The sequence below is a fragment of the Hyperoodon ampullatus genome (genome assembly GCF_949752795.1).
Source record: "Hyperoodon ampullatus genome assembly, chromosome: 9".
Lineage (NCBI taxonomy): Eukaryota > Metazoa > Chordata > Mammalia > Artiodactyla > Ziphiidae > Hyperoodon > Hyperoodon ampullatus.
The window spans coordinates 11266621-11288962 of record NC_136922.1 but is presented as its reverse complement, the minus strand read 5'-3'; the positions used below and the strand labels follow the sequence as shown (position 1 = coordinate 11288962).

General features: G+C 39.2%; 1 protein-coding gene across 1 annotated transcript in view; it reads left to right on the top strand.

The window, feature by feature from the left end:
• The window catches only part of FBXL13 (F-box and leucine rich repeat protein 13), a gene marked incomplete at both ends in the record, with an annotated part of 183443 nt that overhangs the window by 22849 nt on the left and 138252 nt on the right, over nucleotides 1-22342 (top strand). The window contains 4 exon segments of the mRNA XM_079711473.1: nucleotides 616-683; nucleotides 1797-1951; nucleotides 3118-3227; nucleotides 5467-5634. Coding sequence (XP_079567599.1) covers nucleotides 616-683; nucleotides 1797-1951; nucleotides 3118-3227; nucleotides 5467-5634 — 501 coding nt within the window.

The window sequence follows — 22342 nt, the reverse complement described above, 5'->3', positions numbered from 1 at the left end:
TTTTATTTAAAAATTTTTAGTGGAGAATAGTTGATTTACAATGTTGTGTTAGTTTCAGGTGTACAGCAAAGTGGATTAGTTATACATATACATATATCCACTCTTTTTTAGATTCTTTTCCCATATAGGCCATTACAGAGTATTGAGTAGAGTTCTCTGTGCTGTATAGTAGGTCCTTATTAGTTATCTATTTTATATATAGTCGTGTGTATATGTCCATCCCAATCTCCCAATTTATCCCTCCCTCATTTTCTACCCTTGAGAAGGCAAAATCATTCAGCTTAATAGTGACCAGCCAACCCACAACTATCAATATACTTGATAATAATAATGCCATAGTACTTACCTGAAAATGCTTTAAAGTAAGTGCAATATAATGGGAAAATTTTAAGCTGTGATTTTAACTTTTAAAAAAATGGGTTATAGGCATACACAATAAAATTCCAGAATATATAAATGGTATATAGTTCTTCTAGTCTGTTCCTGTCTCCCTACTGCCTTATTCTACTTCCCAAATGCAACCATCGCTCTCATTCTCTTGTACCTCTTCCAAAGGTAGCCTGTGCATTCCATTTATTTCTAATGCTTGTTATTTCATTTCTTTCATTATTTTAGGTGACTCCAGAATTAATGATAAAAGCATGTACTTTTTATAATGGACATTTACTGAAGACCCACTTTTAGTAAGAACATGATTTTTATACACTATTTCTTCCTCTTTGTGTTCTTATTCTTGACATTCTCCATGTGAAGAACAGCTCACTTTTGGCCAGTTGTGCTGATTTTATCTGTTTAATCTTTTTTAAAATTAATTAATTAATGTGTTTATTTTTGGCTGCATTGGGTCTTCGCTGCTGCCGGCGGGCTTTCTCTAGCTGCAGCGAGCAGGGGCTACTCTTCGTTGCAGTGCACGTGCTTCTCATTGCGGTGGCTTCTCTTGTTGTGGAGCACGGGCTCTAGGGTGCGTGGGCTCAGTAGTTGTGGCGCATGGGCTTAGTTGCTCCACGGCATGTAGGATCTTCCTGGACCAGGACTCGAACCCGTGTCCCCCTGCATTGGCAGGCGGATTCTTAACCACTGTGCCACCACGGAAGTCCCTACCTATTTAATCTTGTTTCCACAATTTTGTATTATATATTTCTTTTATATTTAATTGGTTTTTACTTAAAAGATGTTCTTTATGTCTTTGAGGTGTCACTTTTTTTTTTTAAATAGAACTTCAAAATTGAAAGTATAGGTCCACAATCCGCTTATCTGAAGCCCTTGGAGACAACATGTTTTGGAATCTAGATTCCCTTTCTAAGAAAAATTTTTAGAAAGGAAATCTCTGCACATACTCTGTACTGTATAACATGTTCAGTGGTGTCTGAGATGGCACATTGGAACCAAACATATCTGAACATATTAGTATTTCAACAGTAAAACATATATGCATATTCTTACTAAGTAAAATGAAGAAAGCCTCTGAACAGCTATGTGTCAGATTCAGAGAGGTTTTGTTGCAAAATTAGTTTAGGTCAGGTCTAGCTTTGCCCTTAAATAGGTTATGGAAAAAAAAAAAGCTTTTGGATTTCAGAGCTTTCTGGGCTTTAGAAATGTAGACAAGGGAAGTGCAAGCTTAAAGGAAATGCAAGGACTGGCTGTAAATAAAACAATAAAAATAACAATTTCTTTCATGCTATGGTTTTTGAGGAGGTAAAGGAAGCCCAGTGTATTTCTTCTTCTCTCTCTCAATTTATTTACTAATGTATTGCCATAACATCAAAATATTATGTTTCTGTATTTTCTGCTTACAGCACATGGAGAGAGATAGCAATATCTCCTACAAATGAAGATGAACTTCTGGCTGAAAAAATGGAAAAATCAATAGAATATGACAATTTCAGACTTAAAAAATGCGTATTTCATCACTGGCACTCTTATGTGAAAGGTCGAAAAGAGCGACTTAAAGGTAAATCCTTACATAGTAACAACTGGTTTTTTGTTTTCATGTATCCAAAGTTTCAACAAACTTAACAGTTAAACATAATTTGTACTAAAGAATTTTTTATTATTTTTATGTCTAGAGGATTGTCATGAAATATAAAGCCACTAATTTAAAATATTTAATGAGATATGTCTCAAAGGGTTTTAGTGTAATAGAAAATAGGCATATTTAAAATAAAATCTATATGTATTTGTGTGATATATATATATACAAGTTTCAATATAAATAGGGATCTACTATTAACTTTTTTACGTAACAGAGAGCTGGTATAGATATAGATAGATAGATAGATATCAAAACTGACTATTTTTTGTAGAGAGCTCTTCATTCTTTATAGATATTTCATTTAATGAATACCTGAGAAAACTTAAAGAAAAATAAGTTTAAGTTTTACTTAAACCCTTGATAGCTGTAATGAGTGGATAGCGCATGTATGTGTTCTTAGGAGCAAGAATAGAGATTTTATCCAGCTCACTAGATACTGATTTATTTATGGCTGCTGCAAATCAGAGAATCATTTCCTCTTGATTGGCTCCTGTTGGTACCTCAGAGTGGACTCTCTGATGGTTTTAACATAAGGGTTAAAGTGGGTCTCTATTTCTGAGAGGAAACAATTATCTAAGAGTAGTGTCCCCAGGGCCTGCCTTAATCATCCTCCTTCCCAGCCTGGCCCCTATGTTTGAGCTTTGGACCCCTGGTTGGAAAAAAAAAAAAAAAAAAAAAAAAAATATATATATATATATATATATATATATATATATATGGAACAATCTATTTAATCATAGGGTATTTAACTAAATCAGAATACTACCTCATGATTGTATTTCTATGAATAAATTTGGAAGTTCTGGTTTTATAAAGAACAGATTTGTTTAAAAATAAATGATATATATCTTGACATTTTATTGCATCTATTATATCTTAATTTAAAGGGCAAAGGTGATGTTTACAGGTTAATAAAGTCTCAGGAGTACTATCTACTGCTGTCAAAAGTAATTTCATACGTAATTAAAATAAAAAAACTATCAGATGCAACATTGGTTCATATTATAAACATGATAGAGTCTTAAACACTTTGTTTTTTTAGAGCAGCTTTAACTATATACAGTAATCTAATGCACTTTCTTCAGATACACTACTGCGGGTACAACAGATGTTCTACTGCTACAAGCTGATAATTATCCTAACTAAATGGAGGGATAAAGCAAGACATAAGTATAAACAGAGAGAAGATGAGCTGGTATGGCAGATTGGAAACAATTTTTTTAGAAACTGAATTTTGCTGTTACATTGATGTTGCCTCAGATAATAATGCTGTGTGGAAAACACTAAAGTCCTGAATATTATATACTTTTAATGGGGTCCTTGTTCTTTTAACTTAGTAATTTAAATGTCACCTCAGCTACCCAAAATATTTCCTAAAATATTCTGTTGTTTCATTTCAACTATGAACATCAAGGAAAAATCTTTTTAACATTTTGTTTAAATTTATTGATAAAGGCACCAAGATTTTTTGTTTAAGCAAGTGTTTAGGTGGATATAGATGTTTAAAGTGGAAGAGAAACTGTTTGATATGATTATAACAGAGAAATAAATGATAAAGACTAAATTTATTCTTTTCTAGATAAGATTAAATTGCTATTTATTCTTTTTCAACATTCAATTTAATAAATTATAATCTTAATACTAAATTATTTTTTAAACTACTAAATTGCTAAATTTAAAGGATCATTCTTAACTGGGACACCCATTAGGAATTAAACCAATCAAAACAGAGGATCCAAGCAAACTCCTCCAAACTTAAAAGTATCTCTAGTTTGCTTTAGCTATCAGTACAGTATATTATCATTTAATGTTGTTTTAGAATATTCATAGTAACTAGTAGGAACAGACATAGAAACATGCTGGAATTTTTTGTAGTTACATTATTTAGTAGGTAACGTTTTATTAATATTCTTTGAAATACAAAGTTGGGATAAATAGGAGAGAGAAAAATAAGAAGAAATTAACCCCCCTGTTTTATGGTTGCCCTGTGGAGGGGAAGATCAGTGCCTCTCACCCCAGATTGTTTCAGATATTGACACTGACGATACTACGTATGTACCAAGAGAGTAAGAAAAGATTTATTACTCACATAATGCTTGAAACAGTGCTAGAGTCTGCGGAGGAGACTGAGACTCATAACGCATTGATCATTCTTGCTCTCTAAAAGTTTATCATCCCCTGGTATTGAACTGGTGTTCTTACCGGATGTCCTCTAGCACCTGCCTTTTGTGGACTACATTTTCAACGTTGCCAGTTAAATGGTTGTACTTTGGGTACCACTGTTTTAGTCTGGTCATTCCGTGTTTTCCACCACTTCTTGTACTAAGCTAATGTTTTGACCTGGCCCCTAGCCTGGTCATTGTCTAATGGTGAAAAGGTAACTGTGCATGACCAGGTGGCCCCTTTTACATCCCTTTAAACTGAACATCCCTGAGAGCAGGCAGTATTGTTCTCTTAACCATCCCCATACACTGAGCACAATGTTTTGTAGTAGTTGATATATATTAATATATATGATAATAATATCCTCAATATAGATATGTATTAAATAGTTAGAGAAAAGTTTTCTTTTAGCTATGTGATATCTTGGCCTAACAATATTACTAGGCCAGTATTCACTAGGGTGGAGTGAGGATGGCAGGTGTCTGCTGGGAGGAGAGGCAGGGAACACTTGTATGTGCTAGCTCTCCAGTGTGTGCTCTTCCTTAGGCTCTAATATATCCATATATTACACCAAAATCGTGTGTGTGTGCGTGTGTTTGTATGGGTACGACACTTATTTACCCTTTGGGTGTTTTCTTGATTATGCAGTTTTAAGGAATGTATTGAAAGTTAAAATGGGGACTTCCTGTAATGATAGATTAGGCAATTCTCCAAATTCTTTCCTTCTGACTCTCTCTCTTTTTAAAAATATTTATTTATTTTTATTTTTAATTTATTTTTTTCATCTTTGGCTACACCATGTAACTTGTGGGATCTTAGTTCCCCGACCAGGGATTGAACCCAGGCTCCGGGCAGTGAGAGCACAGAGTCCTAAGAAGCAGACTGCTGGGGAATTCCCCTAACTCTCCTTCTATAGCTCCATGCTAACCCTCACCCTTCCATGCCCCACATACCAGTTCTGGCATTACCAGAACCTTGACTCTCTGGGATTCAGCTTCCTTGTCTCTAAAAGAGAAGGCTGGACCACATCTTCAAGGTGACTGCCTATGCCAATGTTGTATGACAACTGGTGGAAATGATCTATAATGATGATTCAGAGACTACACATTATTACATATGCTCTGGACAATGATAATTTATATAATGACAACGATGATAATAAATAATGTTTAATTGGTGCTATGATTGTATCAAGCATTGTGTTTTACATGTATCATCTCATTTAATCCTTACAGGAGTTCCATGGAATTTGTAAATTATTTTCATGGCAGATGTTAAAGCATGAACTTCAATTAAAAAAATGGAGAAGCAAGTTAAAACTCAGAGTAAATTCTAAAGAAGAATACATTTCTCCTGAACAAAATGTGTCTGAAGTCTTTCTTGTAGGTGAGATTCCTGAATTTGACGTTTCACAGTTACCCAAAAGAACAGTATTACAGGTTCGTATGAATTCATATGTCTTAACTAGTTATTTTCACAATGTTTGTTTAAAGAATGGTTTTATGAACCTTGCATGAATGATGGAAGCCATATTTTGAAGAAAAATATTTTTTACAACTAGCTTTGGGCTATTTCATTTTTTGGAAGTCATCAATTTGGATGGCTGTAAATTGTTATAACAATCAAAAATGGAGAAATTAAAGCTATAGTAAATAAGAATGAAAGGAATGCCTTTCTTTCCTTCCTCCTTCAAGCATATATTGTCATTTAAGGTACAACAGATTTTAGATAACCCAGTGCTTAGTTTTTAATCTCTAATCCCTAATCTTTTAATCTTTTTTGTTTGTTTGTTTGTTTGCGGTATGCGGGCCTCTCACTGTTGTGGCCTCTCCCATTGCGGAGCACAGGCTCCAGACGCGCAGGCTCAGCAGCCATGGCTCACGGGCCCAGCCGCTCCACGGCGTGTGGGATCTTCCCGGACCGGGGCACGAGCCCGTGTTCCCTGCATTGGCAGGCAGACTCCCAACCACTGTGCCATGAGGGAAGCCCCCTAATCTTTTAATCTTTACGTTATACCTACACCCCAGAATATAAATGGGGCTTGTCATATTGCACCTTTCAGTTAGTTAAAATATTTATGTCTATCATCTTTCTTCCATAGATCATGAGTTCATAACAACAAGAATCATGTATCTATAGCTTACAACTCATTGAATTGATCTCTGAAATATAAGCCATAATTCCAGCTACTGGTTATATTCTTTTCTATTTTGATAAATAAGCAATTTCTACTTTGTGGGACTACCTGATAAATGGTGGAAGAGTTGTAAAATATCATCTTATTCTGGTTGATGGCAGATTTACATTATAAAATTCCATGTATTAAATCCATCCTTCTAAATGTAGAGACTTGAGCTCAGGTTATTTTGGGAAACAAGATATCTATACCTATATTTATATCTAATCTTGCACTTTATGTATGGTATAGAGTTAGGATGAGGACATTTTTGTCCACTGTTTCCTCTTTATAAATTGCCTGCTCATCTCTTGCTTGTTTTTAAATTGGAATTCTTATAATTTTCTTACAGTTCATAATAGCTCTTTATATACCGGTAATATTCACCCTTTGCCTGGAATGTATTTGAGATTTTTTCCCCTACACTTGATGCTTGCTTTCAGTTTTGCCCATGGAGTCTTTTGATGAGATAAATTTTAAAGCTTTAAGTAACAGAGTCTATTACTGTTGCCCTAATTGTTTCTCTTTTTGTGTCATATTAATATGTCATTCTTAGCTATTTTTCTAAGCCATATCACACTCCTTCCTACACTTATGCAGCTGCTTTTTGTCTTTGAACACCTACGTTTTGACTGCTGTTTCTTTATTTACATTGTAAGCAGCTGCATTTTTAATTTACTGCACATTATGCCTTAGAATAATTTTTTATCCCTTTACATATGATGTAAGAACCTAACAAGAGTATGCTTTCACTTCCCCCCTCCTGTGCTTCATGCTATTATTGATGCATTTTATTTCTATGTATTTATAGACCCTACATTAGAATTTATTTTTGCTTTAAACAGTCAATTATATTTTATTCAGCATGTATTTTTCATTTTTAACAATCTCAAACAGAAAAGTTGCAAGTACAACACAAAGAACTTTTTTTCCTGAACGAGTTGGGAGTAAGTTGCTGACATGATATCCTATCACCCCTAAATATTATTGGTGTATTTACTATAAACAAGGGCATCCTCTTACAGTCAGCCATCAAAATCTTTGGACCTAATTTGGGTATCCCCAGTTGTCCCAATAATGTAAAAGGATGCAGTCCAGAATCACACAGAACAGTTGACTATCATGGCCTTTCCTCTCCTTTAGTCTGCCTTTCTTTAATTTTCATTCCCTTGACATGAAGATCAGGCCAGGTTTACTGTAGAAGATCTCTTAATTTGAGCTTGTTTTATGTTTCCTCAAGAATAGATTCAGGTTCTGCATTTTGCTGGAAATACCACAGACATCATGCTGTGCTCTTCTCACTGCATCCTATCAGTGGCACAGGATTTGGATTTGCCCAGGATTGGTGATTTCACGGTGGCTGCTTGTTGTAAGTGGTGTCTGCTAGGCTTCTCCACTATTCAGTTGCCCTTTTGTAATGGATGTGCATTTCGTGGGTAGGTACTTTACAATTATATAAATATGCCCATTCCTCATCAAACTTTTAGTTTATTTATATCAGTTTGGACTCATGGTTTTCTATTTTATTCAATGGGTTATAATCCATTACTATCACTGTTTATTTTGGTGCTCAAATTGTTCCAGATTCAGTGGGAGTCCTTTCAGGTTGCCTTCTCTGTCCCTTTGATGTGTAACTATCATCCTCTGAGCACTTCCTTACTTTATAGCACAGCATGATGTCCCAGGCTCCTCTTGTACTTTCCGTGATCCACCCTGGATAGGTCATTTCTCTAGGACTCTTTGAATCCTTTTTAATGGAGAATTGTACATAGGAACCAAGATTTGAACTCTATCTGTGCTCATCACCATTGAAGTGTTGCTTCTCCCATGCCTTCTCAGTAGACAGAACTAGAAACTTTAAGTAGGAACACACATATACATATTTTACCCCGTATCTATGTACCTCTATATACCTAAAAACCCTAAACTAAACCTAAACTGTATGTGGATACTTCCAGGTCCAAGTTAGCACCACAGGGCTCATACTAGTCTTCTCCTGTTACATATCTGCAAATGTCCTTCTCCAACAGTGAGAATCCCAGCTCTCATCATTCTTCATGTATTTACTTATTTGATCACTCCCCCTGTGTGTAAGCAGTCACACACGTGGCTGCCACTGTTCCCTCCCTGTGTGGATACCTTCCTTATCCTGCTCAGGCTTTGACATCCCTTACCATGCAGAGGCCCTCCTCACGCTGCTTGGGCTCTGACATCCTATGCCAGTTGCTTGTCCTCCTACGTAGTTGCCTTTCTAACTCTGTTTGGGGTAACACGCCCTGCACTGAGTACCTTCCTATGTAGACGCCCTCCTTACCCTACTCGGGCTCTGACGCTCCATGCGTGGGCTGCCCCTCTTTGGGGATGCCCACCTTATACTGAATAGGCTCTGTCACCACATGCCCCCCTCCTCCCCCAGTAGAGCCACTCTCCACATCCCACTTAGCTCCTGGTATGTTATACAGGGTTTCACTTCCTTGGTTCCCCCTCCTTGTCCTGCTCAGGTTCTGACATCCCACAGTGGCAGCCCCTCCTTAGGGACTTCCTCCTCGTTCCTTGCAGACTTCGACATCTTACATTATACTTCTATGTGGACGAAGGCCCTTCTCAGTCTGCTTGTTCTCTGACTGTCTGTGCTGGGCAGATGTCCTCTTCTTGGGCTTCATCTACTTTGGGCTCCAGTATCCCACAGTGAGCCATGCTTCCTCATCTGTCTTCCTTTTTCCACTGGGGCTCTGATAGTCTACTCTGGGACATTCCTCCTTGGGGACACCCTCCTCACCTGTTTTGTGCAAGGAAGGCTGCTCCACTGAGTGGATGCTCCCCTTTATGTACCCTAGTTCTGATGCCCTGTTCTGGGCCAACAGAGTCCCCTCTGCGCCCCTTACCCTGGCGCGGATGCCTGCTTTGCTTGGACCAATCTAATGGCTTTAGGACTGAATTGTATTGAAAGAAGAAAGCGAAAGGGTAGTGGAAGAGATTCATTATCTTTTTTTTAATATAAATTTTTATTTTATCTATTTTATTTTTGTCTGGGTTGTGTCTTCGTTGCTGTGTGCGGGCTTTCTCTAGTTGCAGAGAGCGGGGGCTACTCTTTGTTGCGGTGCATGGGCTTCTCATTGTGGTGGCTTCTCTTGTTGTGGAGCATGGGCTCTAGGCAAGCAGGCTTCAGTAGTTGTGGCTCGTGGGCTCTAGAGTGCAGGCTCAGTAGTTGTGGCACACAGGCTTAGCTGCTCCATGGCATGTGGGATCTTCCCAGACCAGGGCTCGAACCCGTGTTCCCTGCATTGGCAGGTGGATTCTTAGCCACTGAGCCACCAGGGAAGGCCAGCGTTCATTATCTTTTAAAGAAATTTAAAACTCAGAAAAAAGTATTTTTCCACAAATAGGTTGATTCTGGTCTTCTTTCTTTTGGTTTAGATTTGAGTTTTCATCTGGAGCTATTTTCCTTCAGCATGAAGAACCTCCTTTAACATTTCTTGAAGCACAGGTCTGTCTGTTGGTGTTTAATTTTCTCAACTTGTATTTCTCTGAAAAAGTCTTTATTTTTACTCTGTTTCTGAGAGAGATTTTCTCTAGACATTGACTTCTAGACTGACAGGTTTTTAAAAATTTCATTCATTCCATTTAAAAGATGTCATTCCATTGTCTCCTGGATTGCATTATTTTATTTTATTTTTTTAATTTTTATTTTATTTTATTTTTTTGTGTGTGTGGTACGCGGGCCTCTCACTGTTGTGGCCTCTCCCGTTGCGGAGCACAGGCTCCGGATGCACAGGCTCAGCAGCCATGGCTCACGGGCCCAGCCGCTCCGCGGCATATGGGATCCTCCCAGACCGGGGCACGAACCTGTATCCCCTGCATCGGCAGGCGGACTCTCAACCACTGCGCCACCAGGGAGGCCCGATTGCATTATTTTAAATGAGAAATCAGTGGAATATTTTTTTTCTTCCTTTGTATGTATGTGTCTTTTTCTTTCTGGTTGCTTTGAAGATTTTTCTTTTTATTACTGAATCTTTAGCAATCTGATTTTGATATGCCTTGTAGTTTTCTTTGTGTTTATCCTTCTTAGAATTCATTGAACTCTTGGATATACATGTTTATATTTTTCAGCAAATTTGGAAAGTTTTCAGCCATTATTTCTTCAAATATTTTTCTGTCTTCTTCCTCTTTCTGGAACAATTACACATATATTAAACAACTTAATATTGTCCCACATTTCATTGAGTTCCTGTTCATTTTTTAAGCCTTTTTTTTTCTTTCTGTGCTTCATTATGAATAGTGTTTATTGCTATGTCTTCAAGTTCAGCACAGTAAATATGCAACTGTCTTTAAAAAGCCATTAACTTCTGTTTAATTACTCACCAAAACTGGCAAAAAAGGGCACCAACAATTTGCATAATAGATAGCCTGCAACATACTGCTGAATTTTGTCAGTAGGATGAACTTAGCATATTTTAAAATTCTTACTAGCTTTTGTTAACCTCCTTTTTCTTCAACTACCTTAAAAGGGGATAAAAATGCATATAGTCAATTCTGAGTTAAGAAACATCTCAGAAAGATGCAGAGAGGAAGGGCACAATAAACAATAACTTCCTCATAATGTACAGCAAGAAAATCATTGGTCGTTAGTGGCATTTGCCTAGTTTTATAGTAGGGATTCTTTTGTTTTTATTGACTGCCTCCCTCCAAAATAATTAAACAGTGTTTGTTTAGGGCAAAAAAAAAAGTCAGTGTCTAATCTGCTATTAAGCCATTCCAGAGAATTTTTTCACTATAGATGTTGTATTCATCTCTAGAAGTTTTATGTGGTTCATTTAAAAATATCTCCAGGGCTTCCCTGGTGGCACAGTGGTTGAGAGTCCGCCTGCCGATGCAGGGGACACGGGTTCGTGCCCCGATCCGGGAGGATCCCACATGCCACGGAGCGGCTGGGCCCGTGAGCCATGGCTGCTGAGCCTGCGCGTCCAGAGCCTGTGCTCCGCAATGGGAGAGGCCACAACAGTGAGAGGCCCACGTACCGCAAAAAAAATAAAAATAAAAATAAAAAAAAATAAAAATAAAAATATCTCCACTTCTCTCTCATTTTTCTTTGAAATCCTTGAGCATTTTTATAACAGCTGTTTTAGAGAACTTGTTTACTAGTTTTATTATCCCTGTAATTTCTCTGTGTGTTTACATTCTAAATTTTTCTCTTGGTTATGTGTTGTGTCAGATTTTCCTTCTTTACAGATATAGTAATTTTTTTCTTATATGCTGGATGTTTAGTAAGTTACATTGTTGAGTATATTATGTTGTTATTTTTAAGAAGTGTTGAACTGGTTTTGGTAGTCAGTTAACTTACTTGAAGATAAGATTCATCTTTTTTTTTTTTTTTTTTTTGCGGTACACGGGCCTCTCACTGTTGTGGCCTCTCCCATTGCGGAGCACAGGCTCCGGACGCGCAGACTCAGCGGTCATGGCTCACGGGCCCAGCTGCTCTGCGGCATGTGGGATCTTCCCGGACCGGGGCACGAACCCGTGTCCCCTGCATCGGCAGGCGGACTCTTAACCACTGCGCCACCAGGGAAACCCTAAGCTTCATCTTTTCTCAGCTTTTTCTTAAGTTTTGTTAAGGAAAGACTAGAATAACTTATACTCTAGGCTAGTTTTTCCTTACTCCTATCATGTGACCTTCCTGGGTCTTTACTGAATGCCCCAAGTGTTCTGTGGCATGTCTGTACTCTGATTTGTCTCAATTTGCAAAATTTCCAATCCTGTACAAACTATAGTATTTGTTCTGCTTACAGATTCCCCACAGATGTTTTGTCCCCAGTAGTCACTTTTTTTTTTTTTTTTTGAGGTACGCGGGCCTCCCACTGTTGTGGCCTCTCCTGTTGTGGAGCACAGGCTCCGAACGCGCAGGCTCAGCGGCCATGGCTCACGGGCCTAGCCGCTCCGCGGCATGTGGGCTCTTCCCAGTACGGGGCACGAACCCGTGTCCCCTGCATCGGCAGGCGGACTCTCAACCACTGCGCCACCAGGGAAGCCCCCCAGTAGTCACTTTTTTGTTCAGCCTCATGGAGTGTCCCCGGCACACACATTGTTTAAAATGCAAAGATGTAAGGATCCCTATGCAGACTTCTCAAGCTATCTTTTCTGTGTAACTCCCACTTTTCCAGTACTTTGCCGATAAATTCCAGCAACCTCAACATCCTTGAATCCCACTGGGGTTCTATCTCCTTGGCTTAGTGAGACTGCCTGGCACTCTTTCTCTCACAAGCAGCCAAAAAATGTCTACATGCAGAAAGCCTGGGCTATCATAAGTCTTATCTCATTTATTTTCCTTCTTTCACAGATCCGAATATTGTGATGACTGTTGTCCAACATCTGAAAGCAGTTGTTTCACATATTTTGTCCATTTCTCTAGTTATATATGGTGGGAAGGATAGTTTCGTACCATTACCTTATCGTGGCTGGAAGTGGAAGACGGTTGATGGTTTTCCTGAGTGGTATTTAACTTCAGTCGCTCCGAACAATGCCTGTCTATCCTTCTATGGGTCTCTTCCTTCCATTGCTTACAGAGACTGTTTCAGCTCTTATTTATGGACTAAATGTTTGTGTCCTCCCCTCCCCATTCCTGTGCTGGAGCCCTAACTTCCAATGTGACTGTATTTGGAGATAGGGCCTGTGAAGAGATGATTAGGGTTACATCATGAGGTTGGGGTCCTAATCCAATAGGGTGGTTGCCTGTATAAGAAGAGGCAGAGACGCCAGCGCTCTCTCTCCGCCATGTGAGTACACAGCAAGAAGGCAGAGAAGAGAGAGCTCCCACCAGGAACCAAACTGGACACAATCTTGAGCTCGGACTTCCCACCATCCAAAACTATGAGAAATACACTTCTGTTGTTTAAGCCACCTCATCTATGGTATTTTGTTATGGTACCCTGAGCAGACTATGACCACTTTTCAGTTTTTCATGCAAAATCCCCCACTTCACTGACCTTCACCTTCGCTTTCCATCCTTCTTCACTGAGAAAATACATGCCATCAGGTAGGAACTCCTTCAACTTACTTCCTGACCTCTTTCCTCATTCCTGTTCTCCTGATCTCTCTACCCTCTTTTCAAATGTACCAACCATACCCATCTTTGCTTCCTCTTCTGTTCTAAGGGCATTTTGCCTATATAATGTAGAATATTTATATTAGATGTTTTTCTCTAATTTCTGCCATGGGTAGTGATGAAAGCTATTTTCAGGCCATTATTAATATCAGTTTTGAGTCAGTGAGGAGTAGTCAACAGAAAGTTGCATAATGAACTTCAAATACAACACAGTTTCTCAACATGGTTTTGTTGCCTGTTAGTCAAGGCACTCAATGGTATACACATACGAGGTTATTCCTGAATGTCTAGGAGTATGTCTTATTCATATTATATTCCCTGATTTACAAGCATACAGAATATTTTTAAATATTTATCAAGTGAATGAATATGTCATTTAAGAAATTATACTGTGCTGCTCCAATTCAAGGTTCAGAAAGATGGTGCAGATCTAGAATAAAAACATCAAAGTTTTCCTCAGGCTGTTTCTTGTGCTTGTGACAGTCAAATCTCTAAACAATTATTGATGAATAGACATAAAAGGTAAGCTTTCAATCACTGAAAAATAATCCTAGGGCTGATTGAAACAGAAGAGAAAAGGGGTAAGGTTCTGAAAGATCTTTAGGTCTCAAGAACACAGCACCTTTCTTTTTATGGGCCTCCATACAGATGACTTAAGGAGAGCATAAAAACATTTAAGTCCCTAGTCTCAGAAGCTGATTGGATGCAAACACTTCGGTGTGCTTCAAAGTAGCTATTTTATGCACAACATTCTGGGTCTAGTAACTCTCTAAGGTATCAGCTTATACTGCCTTCACCTACCAATATAGGAAAACCTGACTGATAGTGGGGCTTAAAGAAATGAGGGCTTATTTTTCTCCTATAACACAAAGTCCAGAGGAAGGCAATCCAGGGCTGGTTCTCCATAATGCCAATAAAAGTGGAAATTTTCTGTCTTTTCACTCCACAGTCCTTAGTATCCTCTTGCTTATTGTCTCATGGTTCCAATATGGCTACTCCTCTTCCAGCCTCATATTCATTCACCAGGCCAGGAGAAGGGGGAAAATCACAGTGGTAGAAGGCAAATGGTTCCCTACCTTTGTTTATTAGGAAAGCCAAAGTTTCCCCAAGACCCCACAGTCAAGAATTTCAGTGATGTGCTTTAGGTTAGAACTTTGTCACTAGGCCAGTTCTAACTGCAAGATTGCTATGGGCAGGAGGGGACTTTGAGTGGGGGATTGGGTGAGATAATTGGGCAATCAGCCTCACTGAAGGTGCATTTGAACTGCCAGTCATCAGACAGTATTTAAAAGGGCATTCCTCCTTGTCAGAAAAAAATGTTGGTTTCAGTAAAAAGCAAAATAGCAATTACAACAGATAAGAAACAAGAAGATGTTTAAGAAGTCAATACATAGTTGCTGCAGAGGAACTCTGGTTTAATACTCTTCTGTCTTCCAGTTCAGAGAAACTAAAAATGTCAACTAATAAAGAACCACAGAACCCAGAGCCAGTAAACCACTTTATAATGTGATCCGGGCCCTAACAGAAACTTGTACATGGAAACTTCAACAGTTATGATGAGCTATGAACTTGCAAGCTTTCTCATAAGAAGTCTTTTGGTTTGATCATATGATTAAAAGTCCAGGCATAGGGCTCAGGAGAACTAGGTTCATACCTTGCCTTAGCTACTCCCTAGCAATACGACCTTGGGCAGTTTCAACCCTCTTGGCCCTTGATTTTGAAGACTTCCGCATTCTCATCACCCCGACAAAACTCTAAACTTACAGAGACGAGTTTATGTTGAATTAATTGACGTTTGGATTCACTTTGGAAACATCTCATATCAGGATATGGGAAACATGTAGAATTACTGGGGATTTTGCTCAGGACAATGAAAGTCATTGCCAGCGTCTGCATTTTAAAGGTTTCTTTACGATGTCATGTCATGGGTTACAATCAGCCTTCCTGTTTGTCCCTCCTTCCACCCTAATTCTCACCCCCACCTCTTTGTGGAATGATATTGAGGCCTTTTGGGATCAGATTTATAGAGTCTACCAGAGTGCTCAAACCACAGCATGATCTAGAAAAGAACATAGAGATTTTTGTGCTGAGCTATGACCTTTTTCAGGAGGGACAGCTGAGGATCTGAGAAATTAAATGACATCCCCAAAGCCAGACAACTACAAAACTGAGACCAGAATCTGGTTTTCCTGACTACTTGGGTAAAATTATAGCCTCTATATCACTCTGGTTTTTCCTCTTGGAGAATTCTAAAGAAATAGAATAAGACTATATGCGCACACATATATATGTAATTATATTGATATATGTAAAATAATCATTTATAATATGTGTACATATGAGTAAAATAATTGTGAAACAAAAAACAATAATTAAGAACCATTATATTCAAAATAGATAGCTAGTGGGAAGCAGCTGCACAGCACAGGGAGATCAGCTGGGTTCTTTGCGACCACCTAGAAGGGTGGGATAGGGAGGGTGGGAGGGAGACGCAAGAGAGAGGAGATTTGGGGATGTATGTATATGTATAGCTGACTCACTTTGTTATAAAGCAGAAACTAACACACCATTGTAAAGCAATTATACTCCAATAAAGATGTTTAAAAAAAAGAACCATTATATTAAATACATCTGTTTAGTTGTACTACCCTTAAAAAAATACAAGAGGAACTTTTAAAAATTACTCAATCTTGACATGACACTAAAGCACAGAATTATTTTTGGAGATAGTCTCAAATTTTTCCCAATCAAATAAATTGTCAAGAATATCCATTAAAATGTATACGTAATAAAAGAGTGAATTTATATAATATTATAAAATTGGAAATTAATGATTCTAACACTCCTGTCTTAAACAGTTGGGTTTATTAAGCTTATTAATGCAATAGATTTGCAGAATTAATTTTTTAAATCATAGTTTTAAAATGGCATTTAATTTGGTGACTTCTCTGGTCAATGAATTCTCAGGGACTTAAGAAACAAAACATAAAAATGTAACGTGAGTTGGATCTAAACTTTAAAGTGTTTGGAAGTGTTAGTTTTCAAAATAGAGATTTGTATATTTAGACTGCCTAATGTTTTGAAGGAATAATTGAAAACAGCAATCAGTTTCAATTATTGCGATACAATTTGAACCTAACTTGGAAAACTGTAGGCTTGCTTTTTAGGTTCAGTTGCATCAACTCATGAAAACAAGTCAGGTTCTGTTTCACTATCAGTTTCCTTAGTATCATTTACCCATTACGAAAGGCTGCTTTGTTAGATGGTAGAGCTCATACACTATCAGTCAAACTCAGGGCTATTTGGGAAGTTTGGCAAAGATCATTTTCCATGAAAATGCAACTTTTTTTTTTTTTTTTTGTATGTGTGTAGTTTGACAAGCAATACAGAGAAAACCCTTATGCTGATGAATTTGGAAAGTCTAAATAATCTAGTCAAGTAATGCAGTTGTCCTAAAATGAAAAAGTGCTTGATTAGTTTAATAATATAAGTAGTATCTTAGGGCTGTCTTTCATTTTAAACAACTGTAGCTTTTTGTTTGTTTGTAAAAGATAATAGTGTGTGGACTTGCAAAGACTTGTAAAATCACCTTCAGATTTTATAGTGTTGATGACTCATCTCACTTGGGGAATAAAGTCCCTGGAAAAACGTTAAAACTTGTACCATGTTGCAGGAGACAAACCAGATGGTTCAGGCCTGTTAGATTAAATTACTTGGAATTCTAAAACAAAAGAGTGGTCTCAATGACTTTTTGAGTTTATGTTTTGATAACCTCAGAGGTCAGTCTGACCTCAATTCACTAAAGCAGAGTGGTTCCAAGTTTCTTAGGCATGTACTGCGTGAACTTCAGATAAGGGAGCTTCCAAAACCACACTGCTCCATCAAAGAACTATGTGTGTGTTGGCTCAGTCTGTGGTGTGGGTGAAAAAGCAGATGAAGCCCAACATCTAAAAATTGCCTTAGGATCAGTTTATTTTGGGTATAAGATTGCTGTGCCCATAGACCTGGCTTTCATCACTTCAGCCCTAATCAGTAACACTACCTAAGTTAAGAAGTTTACAAATGATTTTGATATAAAGTTTTCATGACTTTTAAATTGTAGAAGATGCTACATTAATTTTAGCAGGAACCACCCTTGCAAAATGATACATCATTTGTAAGATGAAAAACTACAGCACAGAAAGAGGCAGCTACATGGAAATTGAGAGTGCGCTCTGGAGTCTGGATAGCTGATTCCATCACTAGCTGCATGACCTTGGGCATCTTGCTTAATTTTTTGTTTCTAAGCTGTCTCATTTGTAATGAAAGGATAATAATAATATCTCCTGCACTTGCTATTGTGAGGATTAAATGAGTTAATACACACAAAGTGCTTAGAACAATGCCCAGCACACCTAATTTCTCAGAAGTTACTACTTTTAACATATTGAATTTAGATGGCTGAATGACAGGAAGCCACTGAAGAGAAAGTCAGGAAGACTGGATTCTAAACGTAGCCCTGCTGGTTCTGTCAGCTTGCTGACCTCCCACAGGGCATCTAAGTTCTCTTACCCTCAGTTTAAAGACTTTGAAAATTCCCAGCAAAAAGTACGTATGTGTTCGTAGTTTCTTCTGTAAAATGAGGGTGGGCTAGATAGCTTCTAGGATCACTTCCAGCTTTAAACATCTATGACTCTTGGATGAAAACAAGCATCCCAGTAGAGGAAAATGTAAGAAGTGAACGCAGAAAATCCTACAGAGGGCTTTGCCCGTGCTCATATCCCATAGGGAACTCTTCTCCATCTGCTGTTAGTTTGACTAGGTCTCTGTTTACGTCTCAGAATGTTCCCCATTGGAAAGACCTCTCCTGATTACTCAATCTAAAATCAATCCTTGCTCTAAGGCCTATTCTTTTCCTTCACAGCACTTCTCATTGTACATAACTATTATTTTTAATAGTGTTCTTGGTTTTTTTGTCTGTCTCTCCCACTAAATTGTATGCTTTGGGGGTTTTGGAATTACATCTGTTTTGATTACTTCTGTTGACCTAAAACAAATATACTGTCAGGCAATTCTCCAGCAAAGATGTGTTTATTCAGGAACGGAAGAGAATTGCAGTTGGAGGTCTGTAACCATTATGAGTCCTGCGCAAGTCCCCCAATGGCAAGGGAAGGAGAGCGCTTTTATAAGAAGGAAAAGGAAGTTGGGAGGGCTAAGTAAACAAAGATCCCATGGCTTCTCCCTGCCTGAGTCTTTGCCATGGAAAGAAGAGTTCTTCCTGTTGGGCTCTGCTATCCTTGCAGGTGTAAGAGCTCTCCTTTCTGGTCTCCCAAATCTATTTAATTGAAGTTTCTGTTTATTGATTGTTTACATTTCTTTATCCTCAGCACCTAAGAGGTTGGCACAAGCAGGCGCTCAATAAAGATTTTATTTTATTTATTTAATAACTATGTTGAACGCCTACAATGTACAAGGCTTTGTTTTAGGTATTGGGGAAATAGTTGTGGATTAGACAAATACCTTGCTCTCAAGGGGCTTATATTTTAGTGTGAAGAATCAGACAGCAAACAAGGAAACAAATACACAAGGACATGTCATATAGAATTAAATGCTGTGAAGAAAATATATCAGGGTAAAAGATGAACACCTTTACTAAAAGGAACCACAAAAGCAAAGGTGGGGATGTAAATTGTTGCGGCCGCTATGAAAAACATCGAAGTTCCTCAAAAAATTAAAAACAGAACTACCATATGATTCAGCAATTCCACTTCTGGGTATTTATCTGAAGGGAACAAAAACACTAACTCAAAAAGATGCCCCATGTTCACTGCAGCATTATTTACAGTTAGCCAAGAGATGGAAACAACCTGAGTATCCATCGACAGATGAATGGATAAAAGAAAATGTGATATATATAGATATCTAGATCTATCTATATCTATATCTATGTATAAAGACCCAACTCTTAGTTGGGTCTTCCAGCATCTATTCTTGACCTTGACCTTCCAACTCATTCTTCATTTGCCCACCAGAGATGTCTTTCTAAAGTCACATTCATTCGTGTTACTTTCCTGCTTAAAATCTCTCCTTGACTCCCCATCGGCTCTATCATTGCCCACAAAGCCCTTTCTGTCCCCCTCATTACCTTTCAGCTTCATTCTGCACCATTTCTCCACAGGACTCTTTGGCTCTAGCCATACTGAGTTCCCTAGTCTACTACTCAAGTGTAAGACACTCTCTCCAGCCATTATGCCCTTTCTGTATAGGGTCCCCTTCTCTTCTTGACTGGCTCCCTCCTGTCTAGGCACAGCTCAGATGCCATCTTTTCCAGAAAGGCTACCTTTCATCTTCTGTCCTCTGCCCTAGTCTTGGTTAGTTACTCTTCATATGTGTTCCCAGAGCCCCTGAAGCATTTCTTACTGTCTGTTATAACTGGCTATTTTCTGTTTTCCTCTTGGACTGTAAGTGCCTTGAGGACAGGGACGGTGGCTTACATGCTTTGAATTCATAACCCCTAGATGCTCAATAAATGTTGGTTGAATAAATGAATGGGCAATGATGTTTCCCCTTTCAGCCCCACCGCCACAAACTTGGTCTCATTCCCAGGAATTTCTTAATCATCAAATCCAATAGCTTATGCTCACTTCTTCCCTGTTCTTTGAGTAGCATTTGATTATGGTTTTTTTTTTTTTTTTTTTTTTTTTTTTTTGCGGTTCACGGGCTTCTCACTGCTGTGGGCTCTCCCGTTGCGGAGCACAGGCTCCAGACGCGCAGGCTCAGCGGCCATGGCTCACGGGCCCAGCCGCTCCGCGGCATGTGGGATCTTCCCGGACTGGGGCACGAACCTGCGTCCCCTGCATCGGCAGGCGGACTCTCAACCACTGCGCCACCAGGGAAGCCCCTCCCAGGAATTTCTTAATCATCAAATCCAATAGCTTATGCTCACTCCTTCCCTGTTCTTTGAGTAGCATTTGATTATGCTTCTTTTTTGAAATGCTCTTTTTTTGGAGGGGGCTGGTTCTACAGCATGACACGTCCTAGTCGTTTTCTCTGGGAATTATTTATCCTCATGTTAGGTTTCTTGCTCTTCCCTCTCCCCCAGCTTCCTCACAGCACCTGTGGATATTGACCTTGGCCCCTTCTCTTTTCTCCATACTCTCACTAGATCTTGGCGATCACAGATTTTCAAACACCACTTGGTTATGTCAGTATTGATTTGCAATCATGATAGGGATGTTTTCAACTTCCCTACCATTTGGGAACTTTAACCTTTTAAATCTCAATGAATGTGAGGCCAGTTGTACTTTTTTTTTTTTTTTTTTTTGCGGTAAGTGGGCCTCTCACTGTTGTGGCCTCTCCTGTTGCGGAGCACAGGCTCCGGACGCGCAGGCTCAACGGCCATGGCTCACGGGCCCAGCTGCTCCGCGGCATGTGGGATCTTCCCGGACTGGGGCACGAACCCGTGTCCACTGCATTGGCAGGCACACTCTCAACCACTGCACCACCAGGGAAGCCCTAGTTGTACTTTTGATGTGCTACAATGTTGGGACAGTGAGCTGGTGTTGGGGGAAGAGAAATTTAATTTTAGATTCATTGAATTTGAATTTAGTGTCAACTGGACACTAAGTTAGAAGATCCTAGAAGTATCTGAGAAGTCATTGAGTCACAGAATCCTACATTTAGAACAACTTCTGAGTTATATGGTCTAACATTTCCCCCAGGACGGTATTCCTCACAGATAGTCTTAGAGTCTTAGGGGACAATAAAATAACAACACCCTCTTCCTTGTCTGAGTTTGGAAACAGTTGGGAAGTAGACAGATGGAGAGCTAAATATTATCTGATACAGATGGTAGGAAACCATGGCTTAAGACATTGACCAAGGTGACTTGCTAGTACTTTACACCTGGATCAGACAGACTTACCCTCAGTCACTGCACAGCCTGGACTACCGCAGCCCTCCCTCAGGCTGCTGAGGGCAGTCAGGATGCATGCATTTGCTTTTGAGTCAGGGCAGAGTGGACCGGGAGCTGAATTGTAGGCCTGGTTATTTCTCCCAAATTCGCCAGTCAGGTACATCCCTCCTCTTCTCCTGGGGAGATGGGAAGGGTGGAGACAGAGCCCTGGAGTGTTGCTGAAGTGCTTTCAGATGGGAATAGGAGGCCAAGAAAATGAAGCATCTCCAGTAGTAGTAATGTGTATCCAGCCTCTGGTCTAACGCTTTCTATGCTTGAGAGGCTGTTGACTTTGGGGTGCATTCTGTTCCCTTTTGGGGAGGAGTAGGTATGTAATTAGCAAGTTGTTTCTCATACCAAAGCAGAGAAAGCAGCTTCCCAAGCACCCTTTGTCCCTAGTTCTTTCTGCTGCATCCACAAGGAATAAGAACAAATTTGTCAATTATTAAACATAGCTATGATTTTATTTTCTAGTACTTATGTGGTTACAAATTCCCAGTTCAGTCAACTGTCTATTCTTCTCTCACAGTTTCTAGTCTCAACTCTTCCATCCTCCACTCCTGCTACTGTCTTGGTTGCCATTTTCTGAGAATTCTCTATTTGTAGGTCCCTCATAGAGTGGTATGGACCATGTTTTCTCCCCACCCTGAATGGGCCCAACTTTCTAAATACAGGGGAGCTCTCCAGGTAATAGGTGGCCTGGATCGCTCTGTGCTTTTATACTCAGCTCCCTCCTTATCCTGGTCCTGAGGTTTCCCTTCAAGTAGCAGTGTGAGAGAAAACGACACTAGACAATGTGAATATTCACTCATGTGACGTACTACTCAACACTGAGTCAGATGAGAATCAGTGGGAGTAACAGCACCCAGGGTGGGTCTTGCGCACCCAGGTTCAAGTTAATCCTTTTATATGGAAACCTCTGTCTCCCAGATAGAGATA